General features: G+C 45.8%; 1 protein-coding gene across 1 annotated transcript in view; it reads left to right on the top strand.

Annotated features, from left to right (window-relative positions):
* The first annotated feature begins 1,048 nt into the window (after positions 1–1,048).
* The window catches only part of LOC143929625 (L-lactate dehydrogenase A chain), a 30,864-nt gene continuing 15,500 nt past the window's right edge, over positions 1,049–16,412 (top strand). The window contains exons 1-2 of the mRNA XM_077453533.1: positions 1,049–1,194; positions 15,757–15,890. Of these exons, the coding sequence (XP_077309659.1) occupies positions 15,765–15,890 (126 nt within the window). The 5' untranslated portion in view covers positions 1,049–1,194; positions 15,757–15,764. The remainder of the gene's footprint in view (positions 1,195–15,756; positions 15,891–16,412) is intronic.

Below are 16,412 nucleotides of genomic sequence, written 5' to 3'. Positions count from 1 at the left end.
TGGAGCACAGTGTTATATATGGGGGGGTGATGAGTCTGGGGGTGCAGGGAGCACAGTGCTATATATGGGAGGTGATGAGTGTGGGGTGCAGGGATCACAGTGTTATATATGGGGGGTGATGAGTGTGGGGGTGCAGGGAGCACAGTGTTGTATATGGGGGGTGATGAGTCTGGGGGTGTAGGGAGCACAGTGTTATATATGGGGGTGATGAGTCTGGGGGTGTAGGGAGCACAGTGTTATATATGTGGGGTGATGAGTCTGGGGGTGCAGGGAGCACAGTGTTATATATGGGGGGGTGATGAGTCTGGGGGTGCAGGGAGCACAGTGTTATATATGGGGGGGTGATGAGTCTGGGGGTGCAGGGAGCACAGTGTTATATATGGGGTGATGAGTCTGGGGGTGTAGGGAGCACAGTGTTATATATGGGGGGTGATGAGTCTGGGGGTGCAGGGAGCACAGTGTTATATATGGGGGGTGATGAGTCTGGGGGTGCAGGGAGCACAGTGTTATATATGGGGGGGGTGATGAGTCTGGGGGTGCAGGGAGCACAGTGTTATATATGGGGGGTGATGAGTCTGGGGGTGCCGGGAGCACAGTGTTATATATGGGGGGTGATGAGTCTGGGGGTGCCGGGAGCACAGTGTTATATATGTGGGGTGATGAGTCTGGGGGTGCAGGGAGCACAGTGTTATATATGGGAGGGGTGATGAGTCTGGGGGTGCCGGGAGCACAGTGTTATATATGGGGGGTGATGAGTCTGGGGGTGCCGGGAGCACAGTGTTATATATGGGGGGGGTGATGAGTCTGGGGGTGCAGGGAGCACAGTGTTATATATGGGGGGTGATGAGTCTGGGGGTGCAGGGAGCACAGTGCTATAAACTGGGGGTGGGTTATGAATTTGTGGCTACAGGGAGTACATTATATGACATAAATAACACTGTGCTCCCTGCACCCCCATATATTAACTTCCCTGCACCCCAGAACTCAGCCTCCTCTCCTCTCTGATCTCATCACTGCATCCTTCCACTGAAATCCCTCCGCCCGCCGCAAGACCTGATCACAGGCACGTCCCCCGCTCTATGCAAATGAGTGTGGTGACGTAGTGACAGCTGACACTATATCTGTCTCCTTCCAGCCGAGGATCTCTGCGTATCTGAGCATCGACGAGCAGAGAGGACGCGGGATCGAACCTAGGTGAGGGCGGCTGGGGTCCCAGATCATCATGATCATGGCTCATATATAGTCAGATGGGGGCTGAACTACTAGCAGAGCAGTGTCGCAGTAGCTATTGATACAATGTATTTATAATGCTATATGTATTAATATATACAGTTAGTCTGCTTAATTATTCACATGCTTTTTTTTGCAATGTGCAATTCTGCTACTTAGTGTTTTTTTTTTTTTTAAATAACTGTATGTTATTGCTACATTGTTGCTTTTGAAGTATGCAATTCTGCTATTTCAAACAAAAATAAATAGAAAAATGTTTTGTATTTTATTTTTTGCAAAGGATGCATGTTATTGCTACAATGTTGCATAATATACACTGATGCCACACAGCCATAAATATGATTTATGAATTTATGGCTGTGTGGCATCATTGTATATGATGCAATAATGTAGCAATAACATGCATCCTTTGCAAAAAATAAAATAAAAAACATTTTTTTTTATTTAGTTTTTTTTTTTTTTTGCAAAGGATGCATGTTATTGCTACATTGTTGCATCATATACATTGATGCCACACAGCCATAAATATATTCTTAGCACCGTAATTACATTTGAGTGCTCAACAATTTCTAGTGAAATCTGTAACATCTTGTGCCGATGACCCCAGGTCATGGATTATCAGCAGACGTAGGGCAGGGTGACATGCATTTCTTAATGGAGCTCCAGTGCTGTAAATGGCTCCAGTCCCCTGGAGGCGCCTTCTCCACGCCTAGGACATATAACGGTGAAGATTTTCTGTCCACGGTGCGCCTGGATTTATTTATAGCCTGGATTGCATCGGAGGGTCTTTGATATAAAATAACAAGTGGGTGCTGGTGGGTTGGCGCTGTGATTGGCACTGGCCCTCCTGCTGTAGCTGGGTACTGATGGGGGCGGGGGGGAGTGAGTCAGCCTGTGGGGGGGGGGGGGGGTGGTTGCGTTTCTCTGCAGAGTGGGGCGACATCTTGCTGGGAAATAGATCTCAGAAAGGGGAGGAGCAGCTTCAAGCTCTCAGTTAAGGAACTACAAATCCCAGCATGGCCTGTTGACCCTTTAACATGCTAAGCGTTGTCGCCTCAAAATGTCTACAGATTGGTTTGCTCAGTACGCCCTGCCAAGAATGTGGCTGCATTGGAGGAATGGAAAAGAGAAAATATGCTGCCTTGTGTTGCAATGCGTTGTGAAGCGGCCCGCATGGTGCGTTTTGGATGCGCCAACCTGCATTTTAAAAAATGCAACGGGTCTAAAAGGCATGCCAACCACATGAATGCATGCACTGTGCTGTGAACGCTTTAAGGCCCAGTCCACCCAATGGTTCATTTTTCTGACAGTGAATGGTATTCTGTATTGGTGAGATCTCTGCACTGAGTTGCTGGGTCCCATGCCCATTATGAGGGGTACCCACCATCCCTGTTCCCAGGTCTGTACACCTTCTGTGCCTATTATAAGGGGTTTCAACCATCCTTATGCTGGGTTCCCAGGTCTGTACCCCTGCTGTGCCCATTATAAGGGGTTTTCACCATCCTTGTGCAGAGTTCCCAGGTCTGTACACCTATTGTGGCTATTATGAGTGGCTCCCACCATCCCTGTGCTGAGTGCTAGGGTTGGTACACCTGATGTGCCCATTATGAGGGGCTCTTGCCATCCCTGTGCTGAGTTCCCGGGTCGCTACACCACCTTTGCCCATTGTGATGGGTTTCCAGCATACCTGTGCTGAGTTCCCAGGTCTGTACACCTGCTTTGCCCATTATGAGGGGTTCCCACCATCCCTGTGCTGAGTTCCCAGGTCTGTAAACCTGCTGCACCCATTATGAGGGGTTCCCACCATCCTTACGCTGAGTTCCCAGGTCTGCACACCTACTGTGCCCATTAGAAGGGGTTTCCACCATCCTTGTGTGGAGTTCCCAGGTCTGTACACCTACTGTGCCCATTATGAGGGGCTCCCACCATCCCTGTGCTGAGTACTAGGGTTGGTACACCTGTGCCCATTATGAGGAGTTCCCACCATCCCTATGCCGAGTTCCTGTGTCTCTACACCTCCTTTGTCCATTGTGAGGGATTTCCACCATCCTTGTACCCAGGTCTGTACACCTACTGTGCCCATTATGAGGGGTTCCCACCATCCTTCTGCTGAGTTCTAGGGTTGGTACACCTGCTGTGCCCATTATGAGGGGCTCCCACCATCCCTGTGCTGAGTTCCCTGGTCTGCACACCTGCTGTGCCCATTATGAGGGGCTCCTATCATCCCTGTGTGAAGTTCCCAGGTCTCTGTACTCCTGTTGTGATCTCACTGTTGGGAGTATCCAAGACATATACAAAAACAGAGTCTGACTGGGCCCACCTGCCTCCATCCATAATTAAAATATCACTTTGAGGTGGACTGACCCTTTAAATGTATTTTCTGGGCTCCCGTTGGTTTTTCCATTCCCCGTGCATCATCGGTTTATACCTCCCGATTACATCATAGCATCATTAAGTAAGAACAGGCCTAAGCTTTCCTAAGCGGATTAAAACCCAACGTAGAATTCACTATGGCCGATTCCTTTCTAGCAAGAGACACTGTTTCTGATGTTAGCAGACGTTTTTCTTTTTTTGGTAAAAAGAATGAAAATAAATCATTGCATTTTTTTTTTTATTTAGTTCCTGTGAGAATTAATTATACGCTGCACATCTGCAATACGGGAAGGTTGCAGCGTTTGACCTCTGCGTGGCCCTGGGGGTCATTGGCAGGATAGGATGTGGAGCAATTGCTTGCCTCAGCTTGAGAGGAGAGAAAAAGCTTTCTTATGATTTGTATCCAGCTGGGTTATTGGAATGGAATCAAATCCAAATTAGGAATAAAAAAATAAAAAGAATAAGAATAAAAATAGGAATAGAATTAAAAATAATTAAAATAATTAAAGATAAATCTAAATAAAGAAAGAAAAAATAGGAATAGAATTAAAAATAATAATTAAAGATAAATCTAAATAAAGAAAAGAATATAAATAATAATCAAAGTAGGAATAAAATAATAAAAAAGTATAAAAAATAAAATAATAACGTTAAAGAGATTAAGTATAAATAATAAAAAAAATGAAAAGAATAAAAATAATAATCAAAAGGTATAAAAAATAAAATAAGGGTAAAGAGAATAAGTAATAATAATAATAATAATAATCAATAATAATAATAATAACCAATAATAATCAATAATAATGAAAAGAATAAAAATAATGTATAAAAAATAAAATAATAAATAAGGGTAAAGAGAGTAAGTAATAATAATAAAAATAATAATCAAAAGGGTTAAAAAGTATTAAAAATAAAATAAATAAGGGTAAAGAGAATAAGTATAAATAATAATAAAAAAAAAATGAAAAGAATAAAAATAATAATAATTATAAAAATAATACAAATAAAAATAATAAATAAATATGAATAAAAATAATAATCAAAAATAGGAATAAAAGTAATAATCAAATACAAATAAAAATAATAATAATCAAAAATAGGAATTAAAAATAATAATCAAAAATAAATATGAATAAAAAAGAATACAAAAACATATCAAAATAAAAAAATATAAGAATAAAAAAAAAACATTGTGATATGCGTTTAGTGAAGAGTGTTCTCTATCATCAATGTTTCTGTCTAGGGTCGTTTTCTTCATTGGCTTGATCATCTGTCATATTCAGGAATTGCAGATCCCAGGCTGGATTGTTCCATTTTCAGGGATGTACCACTTCCGCATCACTGTCCTTGAATAGAAACCTTCATCTGTCCTCCAGCATGGCCATCGCGTCATTGCTCATCACTTAACTCTACTCAACCGTGCCGTCTGCTAATTAGATGAGCCGTGTCCATGACACAATTATTGAATTGGTTGCTATGATTCTATTGGATAGCACTTTACTATATCGCTGGATATGGCGAGTGTAATGTACAATTCCTGAATATTTATTGCAGAATTTAAGCATCTGCTTGGATTGTTTCATCATAGATATAGTGATGTATTGATAAAAAAAAACATAGATCATCTGAGTGTTCAGGCAATGGTTGCTGTGTGTTGAACCCAATGCCGACCAATTATTTTTGGATTCTTTTTTTTTTTTTTCTCCCCCCCCTGTGTGTAAATGAGAAGTTTAAAATGCCTTCTCTATGGTCCATCATCCCCCTCTGCATCCTTCTCTGACCTTGGTTGCTGCCTCATTCAGTTCTCCAGGCTGTCATGGACACACCCCCTGGGTTCACCTAATGATGTATGTGTGCCGCTTTGTCCTGGAGAGTTGTGAGCCCAGCCTGTGTAAGGACGCGCCACTCTGGGGGTGGGGGGGGTGTAAATGACAGGTTGGTCTTACAAGATAGAGTAAAAAGGTGCAAGAGTCTTTCCACCAAGAAGAGGACCATTGGCAAGGAGGAAAGCCCTGGAGCATGGGAAGGGAAAGTACTGGGCGGCACTGTGGTGCAGTGGTTAGCACTCTCACCTAGCAGTAAGAAGGTCGCTGGTTCAAATCCCAACCAACGACACTCCCTGCCTGGAGTTTGCATGTTCTCCCTGTGCCTGCGTGGGTTTCCTCCGGGTACTCCGGTTTCCTCCCACAATCCAAAGACATGCAGGTAGGTTAATTGGCTTCTGTCTAAAAAATTGGCCCTAGTATATGAATGGGGACCTTGGATTGTGGGCTCCTTGAGGATAGGGATGTGGGTGTAACAATGTACAGGGAAGGGACAATTGTAGACACTCACTCAGGTTGAACTGGATGGACTGGTGTCTTTATTCAACCTAACGAACTATGAACTATGAACTATGAACGTAGAAATTGTCAATTGTGATCAATTTTTTTAGCATTTTTTATAATTTTAAAAAAAAATATATATATATATATATATATAAATAAATATATTTATTTATATATATATATATATATATTTTTTTTAATTATAAAAAATGCTAAAAAAATTGATTGGCGTTCTACTTCAAAGCCCACACAAAAAGAAAGCCCTTGTTGTGGAGGCTTGCCACCTGTTTCCCGAGGGGTGGAGGACTAAACAGTACTATTTATTCATTGTTCCAGCAGGGTGTCTCCCTGTTCACCCCCCGTACATTTTAGGTGCAGGGTGTTAAAAAAAAAAAAAAAAAAAAAAAAAGTCCTGCTTGCTGCATCTTTTTTGCACTTTCATCAAAACACACGTTAAATGGAGTTCAGTGATAACGGAACTAAAACACAATGCGCCGCACAGGTGTGAACCAAGCCTACGCCGCTCCTTGCCTCCTCCATGTACAATGCAGGGGTAATAGCCCTGCATTGTAAGCAAAGATGCTGGGGGGGCGGCACTCACACGCCTGAGCCAGCATTGAATAAGTAATGCAGCCTTCTCCCCATAAAGGGAACAAGCATTTAACCCTAGGGGGCTGCCCGCTGCAAGGGTTTATTTTCTTCTTCCAGCCCGAACAGGAGGTGAGGGGAAATCTTCCAGTGGGGACATCTATGTTGCAGTGACAACTTTAAATAGGTTCTTTAGCCCCCCCCCCCCCCCCAAAAAAATAAATTAAAACTCAGCAGCTACAAATACAATACTGTAGCTGCTGACTTTTAATAAAGACACTTAACCTGACTAGAGATCAAGCACCATCCACCTTCCGGCCGGTTCTTCCCGGGTTTCGGGTCCTTGGCGCCGACTGTGTATTCAAACCCTGGGGTAGTCCCCCCACTGTCAGAATCGGCAGCGGCCCATCCATTCGGGGCGCCCCCTTTCTTCACGCCACCCCCTGCATGACTAATGGATAGATTTATGCATAGCATGAATCTATCCACGGCTGCTGCTGCAACATTCTATTCAGGAGTTCGGTCCCTTTGTAGGACGCCGGGCACCTGAATTACAGAGGCAGAAGTTTTTTTTTTTTTTTTTTTTTTTTTTTTTTAAGCACCTGATTAGAGCCATAGGCTTCAAAATATGTGGGATTGTGGCACAGAGCATTGCGCCATGAGCCCACCCTGGTGTTTCAACAGCGTATGAATATTGTTGTAACCCTGATTCTCGATCTGGCCAATCAGAAGCGGGTGTAAAAACTGTTTTCTGATTGGCTGAAAAGAGAAGGAGGGAGGAAACGGAAGCCAGGGCCGTCGCCCCCCCCCCCCCCCCCCAGCTACCACTGGTCAGAATACAATAGCGCAGCGGGAACCAAAAAAAAACAGCTTTAAGATGGGCCTTCCCCTCATTTTGGAGAGATTTTCCTCTTACTTCCTATTGTACTTCTGTGAACAAAATTGAAAGATCTTTCCAACGTACATAGAAAAAAATGTGATTTTTAACCCTCCAACCCTCTTAGGTTTGCTTTGCAATCTATACTGTGTGTGTGTATATATGCAATCTTTTCAGGTTGCAATCCAAATAGTAAAATCAACACCTAAAAAAAGAAAAAATGGTAAGAAAAGTAAATCCATGCAGATCTATGAAATGTGCCCTATGGTGGAAGAGAAGAGGTACAGAGAGAAGATTGTACATATTGATGTTTTCAGGCATTTTACGTCACTGATCTCACCTAGGTAAAGAAAGCTCCTTCTGTAGATCTGAAGATTCTGCATTGTCTCCAGAGGCTTCCATTCTATTTCTGGCGTCATTGCAGTCGGTAGCCAGGCTATCTCCATGGAGCCGCAATGTCTAATACTGACCTCTAGAGTTAAATCTCATCTCCAGCCTTCTCTCCAGGCTTGTACAGTTGTAGAGGCTCCTCTCCTAGACTGAAACTGTTTGCTCTGATTTCACTGCATGCTGTGAGCTTCTCGCAATGTGCATTAGAGGCTGCAGCAAGTCAGAGCCCACCATTTTTTGGTTGTAGGACAGCCAACATCATCTAGCCCTATTCTTCCAAACCTTACTGTTCCTGGCATGCCCCTTTCAGTCATTAAATTTCAGTTCTGTGCAGCTGGCATTTTTTTTTCTTCTTTTTACTGTCTCAAAACAATTCTCTTCTAATACGCTGTAAACACCTATTTGTGCATGGGCACATGGGGGTTGATTTACTAAAGGCAAATCCAATCCACTCTGCACTACAAGTGCACTTGGAAGTGCAGTCGCTGTAGATCTGAGGGGAAGCTCTGCTGATTTTATTATCCAATCATGTGCAAGCAAAAATTCTGTTTATTTTTTTAATTTTCCTTGCATGTCCCCCTCAGATTTACAGTGACTGCGCTTCAAAGTGCACTTGCAGTGCACTTAAATGCAAAGTGGATTTGCCTTTAGTAAATAACCCCATGTAGTTGATTTACTAAAGGCAAATACTGTGCACTCTGCAAGTGCAGCTGCTCGACAGTTTTGTAAATGAGATGCTCTGCTCACTTCCATCATCCAATCATGTGCAAGCAAACATGCAATTTTTTTTCTCTTGTATGTGATTGGGTATGCTTTGTAAAGTGAAGCATTACCTCATTTACTAAGCTCTGGAGCAATTTCCCTTGCAGAGTGCACAATCTTTGTTTTAGTAAATCAACCCCATAGGCTAAGGGCTCTTTCACACGGGGCGGATCCGCTTGCTCAGAGGGGATCGCTCCATTGATCCCGTCATCCCGGCTGAGCAGGAAGATCAGGGCCGTCTTTAATATAGATTGGACCCTGGGCAAAAATTTTCTTGGGGCCCCCCTCACGCAATTTCACTCTCCACCTGCTCTGAGACATACAATAAATAGCAGCTAGACCTAAAATCAGTTTACTGTATCAGTTCAGGTAGAAATTGCAATTGGTTGCCAGCAGTTACAGCACATATTACGGCTCACTGATTAGTTGCTAGAGGTTACAGCACGTCATCACCTCACTGCAGGTGAGCATGATATACATATGAATGCTGCCTTTATTTACATATCAATGGCGCTGACCGCAGCTATTTACTTACTATTGCTGCTGCTATTTACATATGAATGCCGGTTATTTACATGTAAACACAGGGTCTGCAGGTGAGTCACCTGTACACAATAGGGCAGCGCTGGGCAGCATTAGTACCAGCACTTCACACTGAGATATCGGGACACAGCACAGGATTAAAACTTCAAGGGACAAGGGAATTTAAACTGGGATAGTTGGCAAGTTTGAGGCAGCTGCTTTGGGCCCCCAACAATGACAGGGCCCAGGGCAGCTACCCCTTTTTCCCTGCCTTAAAGACGGCCCTGAGGAAGATGACAGATCCGTCTCTGTACACTGTGCAGGGACGGACCTGTCAGAGCGCCGCTCTCCCCTATGGGAGCTCGGATGACGATGGACCACAGAGTCCGTCGTCGCCTGATCCGATCCAATGACAGATGGAAAAGTAGGTTTTTCCTCTGTCACACTTTTTCGGAGCGGGGCGGATGTCAGTGGACATGTCACTGCTGACATCCGACGCTCCATAGACCTCTATGGAGCATCCGTTCAGGTCCACCTAAAAAAAAACTGACAGGCGGACCTGAATGGATCGGTCATGTGAAAGCAGAGTGTGTTGTTTTTGTGTATATGTGTGTATGTGTATGTATGTATGTATGTGTGTATGTATGTATGTATGTGTATATGTATATATATATATATATATATGTATATATATATATATATATATATATATGTATGTGTGTATATATATTAAAAAAAATTATACCCAGTGTGCACGAGACCTCAAACATTTAGCCCTTTTTTACACCTAAAGAATTCCTCTCCTTTTTATAGAACTGATCTCTTCACATTGCTCAGAAAACAAACGCCTGAAGTGTGCAAAACTGCCAGAATAAAAAATACCTGGGAGAAAAAAAAGCACTTTAAAATCACCAGGAATACACTCTGCTTTTGTACGGCTCAGGTGTGAATGCAGGCTAACTGCCAAATCCTGGTTACCACGGCAACTGCGCGTGCATAATGCAACGTTCCTTTTCCGTTATTAGTTATAATTCTAATTCTGAGGATTTAACATGCTGTCGATTTGTTGTCTTGGTAACCATAAGGATTAATATTTTTAAATACTGATATACCACAAGCTGGATTTGTATTTTTCCAGAAAAGTAAAGTATGCCATGCAGCAAACCCTGTATTTACTCTAGAGCAGGCTTTTGTGTGTCGCTAGGCCCCAATGGAGACGCACATTGTAGGGTTGCCACCACCTCATCCCTCATCCCTCATCCCTCATCCACATATGAATTGCACAGCTTCTGAGGCTAATTTAATGCAGATCATGCACTAAGTGAGTTTAATCACCACCTTAATCAGCCTCAGAACCTGTGTAAACAATATGTGTTTGGGTTTAAAGGGATGAGGTGGCAACCCTAGCTGGGCACTTTCCTTACATTCTGAATCTATCTATATGGCAACACCATCACTGAGGGGTGAGGGGGAATTACTATCAGCGCTAATCAGTGACCGGAAGAGAAAATTCTAGAAAAAAAAAAAAAAAATATATATATATATATATATATATATATATATATATATATATATATATATATATATATATATATATATATATATATATATAAACTGAAGCAAGACACCGGTATAGAAAGAACATTTAATCTGAGTTCTTATAGAGGCCAGTAATAAAATAAACACAAAAAAGTCACAAACGCAAAGCGGTTCCTTTTCAGGTCAATGGAATAAGCGCTGCCAGTAATCTCACCCCATCAACGCTCAGTGATGGTGCCGACATATAGGGTCAGGATGTATGCCAAGTACCCAGCTATAGGTGTATGTCTCTGTTGGGGCCTAGTGCCACGCAAAAGCCTGCTCTAGAGTAAATACAGGGTTTGTTGCTTGACGACCGTTACTTTTGTAGAAAATACGATTCCAGCTTGTGGTACTATATCAGTATTTACATTTTTATATCCTAATGGCTACCAAGACCACAAACAGACAGCATGGTAAAGTGTAAAAATGAAAAGCACCCAGGCATGTATATGAGTTTGGGGCTAGCGCCATATAAAAAAAAAAACTGTTCTAGAGTAAACACAAGGATCGTTGCTTGACGACCTTTTCTTCCTCTTTGCTACTTGGAATACGTCCATTTTATTTATTAGAACGGTCACAAGAGAGATCTTGTATGTACAGGAAATCTTGAGGCTTGGCTTCCTAAATGCTGCCGTTAATGTTTATGCAGAATGATGATGGTTACAGAGGGAGGCTTTATTATTATTCCCTCTCTATTGCAAGAAGGACTGCTTGCATTGCCTACTTTTATTCATCACTGTGAAAGAAAATTATCTGCCAAGTTTAGGCCTTGTCTATAAAAGCATCCGACTGGAAAGTTTAGGGTTGCCCCAGGCAACACAGTCAGATTCCTTATTAGGGAACCTGCAATGAATGACAGAAGCTGGTTGCTTGTGCATCAGCTCATGTGGGCCTGAGCAACGAATGAGCCCGTCTAGTGTGTAATATAGGAGGTGCAACTGTCAGTGGGACCTGGAGGTCAGAGGGGCCCATCCAAGACAGCCTAGGGAGGCTGGCGCAGTCGTTTTTTTTTATAGTTCTAATAATTCTGCTATGCAGTATATAGAGCTTAGGTGATGAGGGTCACAAGACACCTCCCAAGACTATCTGGTTCTTGCGTACTTTTTGAAGACAAGTCCAGGATTTATTTATTATTACAGCGAATGTGGGTTAATGTGCAATGCGCTGTGCCCTTTCCTTGTATGTCCCCCTCAGATTTACAGCGGCTGCACTTTCAAGTGCACTTGTAGTGCAAAGTGGATTTGTCTTTAGTAAATAACCCCCATGTAGTTGCTTTACTAAAGGCAAATACTGTGCACTCTGCAAGTGCTGTTGCCCGACAACTTAGTAAATACTCTGCTGACTTCCATCATCCAATCATGTGCAGGCAAACATGCAATTTTTTTTTTTTCTTGCATGTGATTGGGTGTTCTTTGTAGAGTGAAGTTTTACCTCATTTACTAAGCCCTGGAGCAATTTTCTTTGCAGAGTGCACAGTCTTAGCTTTAGTCGTTTTTGGCTTAAAAAATGATTTTTATTATAGATCTAATAATTCTGCTATGCAGTATATAGAGCTTAGGTGATGAGGGTCATAGGACATCTCCTAAAAAACGATCTGGTCCTTGCATATGTAGCGCCGACTCCTGAAGAGCATGCGCTATATGTTTTGAAATTTAATGTTACACCTGAACTGCAGTTTGGTTAGGGTATAAGGCCGCGTACACACGCGCGGACTGTTCGCCCAACCTTGTTCGGCAAACAGTTTGTCAAACAGTCCGCTCAAAATTTGCATGAGCGGACTTGCCCACACACGAGCGGACTGTTTGACGAACAAGGTTGGGCAAACAGTTCGCTCAACTTTTGAAATGAACGGACTCGCCCACGTAAGGAGGAGGCAAATCCGCCCATTTCGAGCGCGTGTACAGGTAGGCGGGGCCCGCGAAGGAGACGTCGCGGGCTCCGCCGCCTGGAATGGGCTTAAAGGGGAACCCCAACGCCGAAAAAAATCGGCGTGGGGGTTCCCCCCAAGTCCACACCAGACCCTTGTCCGAGCACGCTACCCGGCCGGCCAGGAAAGGGGGGCGAGCGAGCGCGCCCCCCCTCCTGAGCCGTACCAGGCCGCGTGCCCTCAACATGGGGGGTGCCTTGGGGAAGGGGGGGGCCGCGCGGCCCCCCCACCCCAAAGCACCTTGTCCCCATGTTGATGAGGACAAGGGCCTCTTCCCGACAACCCTGGCCGTTGGTTGTCGGGGTCTGCGGGCGGGGGGCTTATCGGAATCCGGGAGCCCCCTTTAAGAAGGGGGCCCCCGGATACCGGCCCCCCACCCTATGTGAATGAGTATGGGGTACAATGTACCCCTACCCATTCACCTGTGAAATAAAGTACAAATAAAAACACAACACAGGGGGAAAAAATATTTTATTGCACAGCCGGGGGTCTTCCGTCTTCGGGGGTCTTCTCGCCGGACTCCTCCGCTATGTGTGTGTAGCTCTTTTGCCAGCGGAGGAGTCCGGCTTTCTTCCTCCCCGCCGCCGGCCTCTTCTCCCGACTTCGGGGGTCTTGTCCCCCTCTTCGGTTCTTCTGCCGGGCCACCGCGCCTGGTCCGGTGGCCCGGTCTTCTGTCGCCGTCTTCCGTTCTTCTGTCGCCGCCTTCGGTTCTTCTGCCGGGCCACCGCGCCTTCTTGTAGCTCTTTTACAGGCGGTGGCCCGGTCTTCTGTCGCCGTCGCCGCCTTCCGTTCTTGTTCTTCTTCTTGTTCTTCTCCAGGCGATGTTGACTCGACGAGCTCTCCGGCCGGAATGCCGGGGACGCGCTGTGCGGTCACTTATATAGTGACAATGGGGCGGGGTCACATGGTATATGTCACATGGGTTGGTCACATGGGTTGATGTCACATGGGGACTATGACATCGTAAGGGGGCGGGGTCACCATGTGACATCAACCCATGTGACATATACCATGTGACCCCGCCCCATTATCACTATATAAGTCACAGCGCAGGGCGGCTCTGGCATTCCGGCCGGAGGGAGCGACGTGTCAACATCGCCTGGAGAAGAACAAGAAGAACAAGAAGAAGAACACGAACGGAAGGCGGCGACGGCGACAGAAGACCGGGCCACCGCCTGTAAAAGAGCTACAAGAAGGCGCGGTGGCCCGGCAGAAGAACCGAAGGCGGCGACAGAAGAACGGAAGACGGCGACAGAAGACCGGGCCACCGGACCAGGCGCGGTGGCCCGGCAGAAGAACCGAAGAGGGGGACAAGACCCCCGAAGTCGGGAGAAGAGGCCGGCGGCGGGGAGGAAGAAAGCAGGACTCCTCCGCTGGCAAAAGAGCTACACACACATAGCGGAGGAGTCCGGCGAGAAGACCCCCGAAGACGGAAGACCCCCGGCTGTGCAATAAAATATTTTTTCCCCCTGTGTTGTGTTTTTATTTGTACTTTATTTCACAGGTGAATGGGTAGGGGTACATTGTACCCCATACTCATTCACATAGGGTGGGGGGCCGGTATCCGGGGGCCCCCTTCTTAAAGGGGGCTCCCGGATTCCGATAAGCCCCCCGCCCGCAGACCCCGACAACCAACGGCCAGGGTTGTCGGGAAGAGGCCCTTGTCCTCATCAACATGGGGACAAGGTGCTTTGGGGTGGGGGGGCCGCGCGGCCCCCCCCTTCCCCAAGGCACCCCCCATGTTGAGGGCACGCGGCCTGGTACGGCTCAGGAGGGGGGGCGCGCTCGCTCGCCCCCCTTTCCTGGCCGGCCGGGTAGCGTGCTCGGACAAGGGTCTGGTGTGGACTTGGGGGGAACCCCCACGCCGATTTTTTTCGGCGTTGGGGTTCCCCTTTAAGCCCATTCCAGGCGGCGGAGCCCGCGACGTCTCCTTCGCGGGCCCCGCCTACCTGTACACGCGCTCGAAATGGGCGGACTTTCCGAGCGGGAACAGTCCGCTCATTTCGAAAGTACAGCGGACAGGCCCACACACGGGCGGACTGTTCGCTCAAACACAGTTTCAGCGGACAGTTTTTCGGAATTTCCGAAAGACTTTGTCCGTCCAACTGTCCGCTGAAACTGTCCGCTGAAAGCCCACACACGAGCGGACTGTCCGCCCAAACACTGTTCAGCGGACAAGGTTGGGCGAACAGTCCGCCCGTGTGTACGCGGCCTAATTGTTCCAAATTTTGACCTCAGCATCAGTCTGACTGGACTATAGGGTGGTCAGCCTGGCCATAGGGGGCGCTGTCTCTTCTGGCAGGCGTGGAAACAGTCTGGTTGGGTGCTTTAAGGTTACTTTCCCTCGGAGCCAGCCCAGTGGGAGTGTCACGCTTGCTGTGCTTTCTGTGAGAGGGTATTTAAGATGCGAATGTCACGTGGTTCGGGGTTCTGGTCCAGAAGTATGTTCTGATTCCATGGTCCTGGTCCTCCTGACCAGCCCCCAGGAAGGCTATTGCCTGGGGTGCGGATCCACCCGACTTTATGTGTCGGGGCTGGTTAGCCTGAGGCAGGGAAACTAAGGAAAGGATTCGGAGGTGGTCCGGTGCCGTCTCCGGTCGTGGAGGGGCCCAGCAACTTCATAGCTATCCAGGAGAGGACTCTTCAGAAGTAAAGTCGCTGTAGATCCAAGGGGGACATGCAAGGAAAATAAAACAGCATTTTAGCTTGCACATGATTGGATGATAAAATCAGCAGAGCTTCCCCTCATTTCAGATCCACCCCTTCGATTTAGAGCGACTGCACTTCCAAGTGCACTTTCAAGTGCACTTGCAGTGCAAAGTGGATTTGCCTTTCGTAAATAGCCCCCTAAGAATGCTTGAACTTTTTTCCTAACCCTCTGATCCTATTCTAAGAGACTGTTCGTTAACTACGTTTTTGCAAATAAAAATCAGTTTAAGCGGATCTGTCGTCAGTCTCTAAAGTTTTTGGGCCATTTACCAAGGGAAACCCCTAGACGCAAATCGAGGTGAAGAAGGTAACGGTAAGCCCAATCAAACCAGCAGCTCCTTCGGGGGTTAGTGCTACACATACTTTTTGCAGCTAAGTCCAGGCTTTATTATTACAGTGAATGTGGGTTAATGTGCAACACTCTGTGCCCTTTACCCTGGTACTGAGATTTCACTGTGTTTATTTCATAGACTGCAAGATGGCCAGCACAAAGGAAAAGCTGATTCACAATCTGGTGAGCGACCCTCCCTCCTCCCACAGCAAGGTCACCATCGTTGGCGTGGGTGCAGTGGGCATGGCTTGTGCCATCAGCGTCCTGCAGAAGGTGAGTTTGATGTATTTCATAAGTGGACTTGACCATGATCGTTTTTGACCCGATTAAAATTACCTCGTCATCCATTTTTATACAAGATACCTGCTTTTATTAAAAAAGAAAATAAAACCTCCAAAAAAACCTCGGCATTGCACATCTCTGAAACTAGTTTCACTTTCTTACTAAAGTCCTCTAAGTACCTATTCGCCGTTTTTTCTGTCCTTACTGGCCACGGAGGCACTGCCACAGTACAGGTGGATGCCAAATTGGCAGGGCTTTGTCTCAAAGTCAGGAGAGTTGCACTACATCCTAAATAAGTGAAACTAGGTTCACAGGGGCACACAGAAAACATGTATGCTTCCCTTTCTGGTTTCCTGTTTTTTCAAATTCTGGCTCTCTTTTTTTTTTTTTTTTGCATCCCGACCACTGTAGCTGGTCTACATCTAGTACTGGCTCCCCTGCCACACGTTGTATTTCCTGTTGCGGGAGGAACCACTGTCTGGCAGGGGGAACAGGTATTTGAGAAACCCATAA

This window comes from Lithobates pipiens, unplaced genomic scaffold (genome assembly GCF_037356315.1).
Source record: "Lithobates pipiens isolate NorthernLeopardFrog02 unplaced genomic scaffold, aLitPip1_a1.2 Scaffold_24, whole genome shotgun sequence".
Taxonomy (NCBI): domain Eukaryota; kingdom Metazoa; phylum Chordata; class Amphibia; order Anura; family Ranidae; genus Lithobates; species Lithobates pipiens.
The sequence above is the reverse complement of the archived record's forward strand: the minus strand, read 5'-3'. Positions and strand labels throughout refer to the sequence as shown.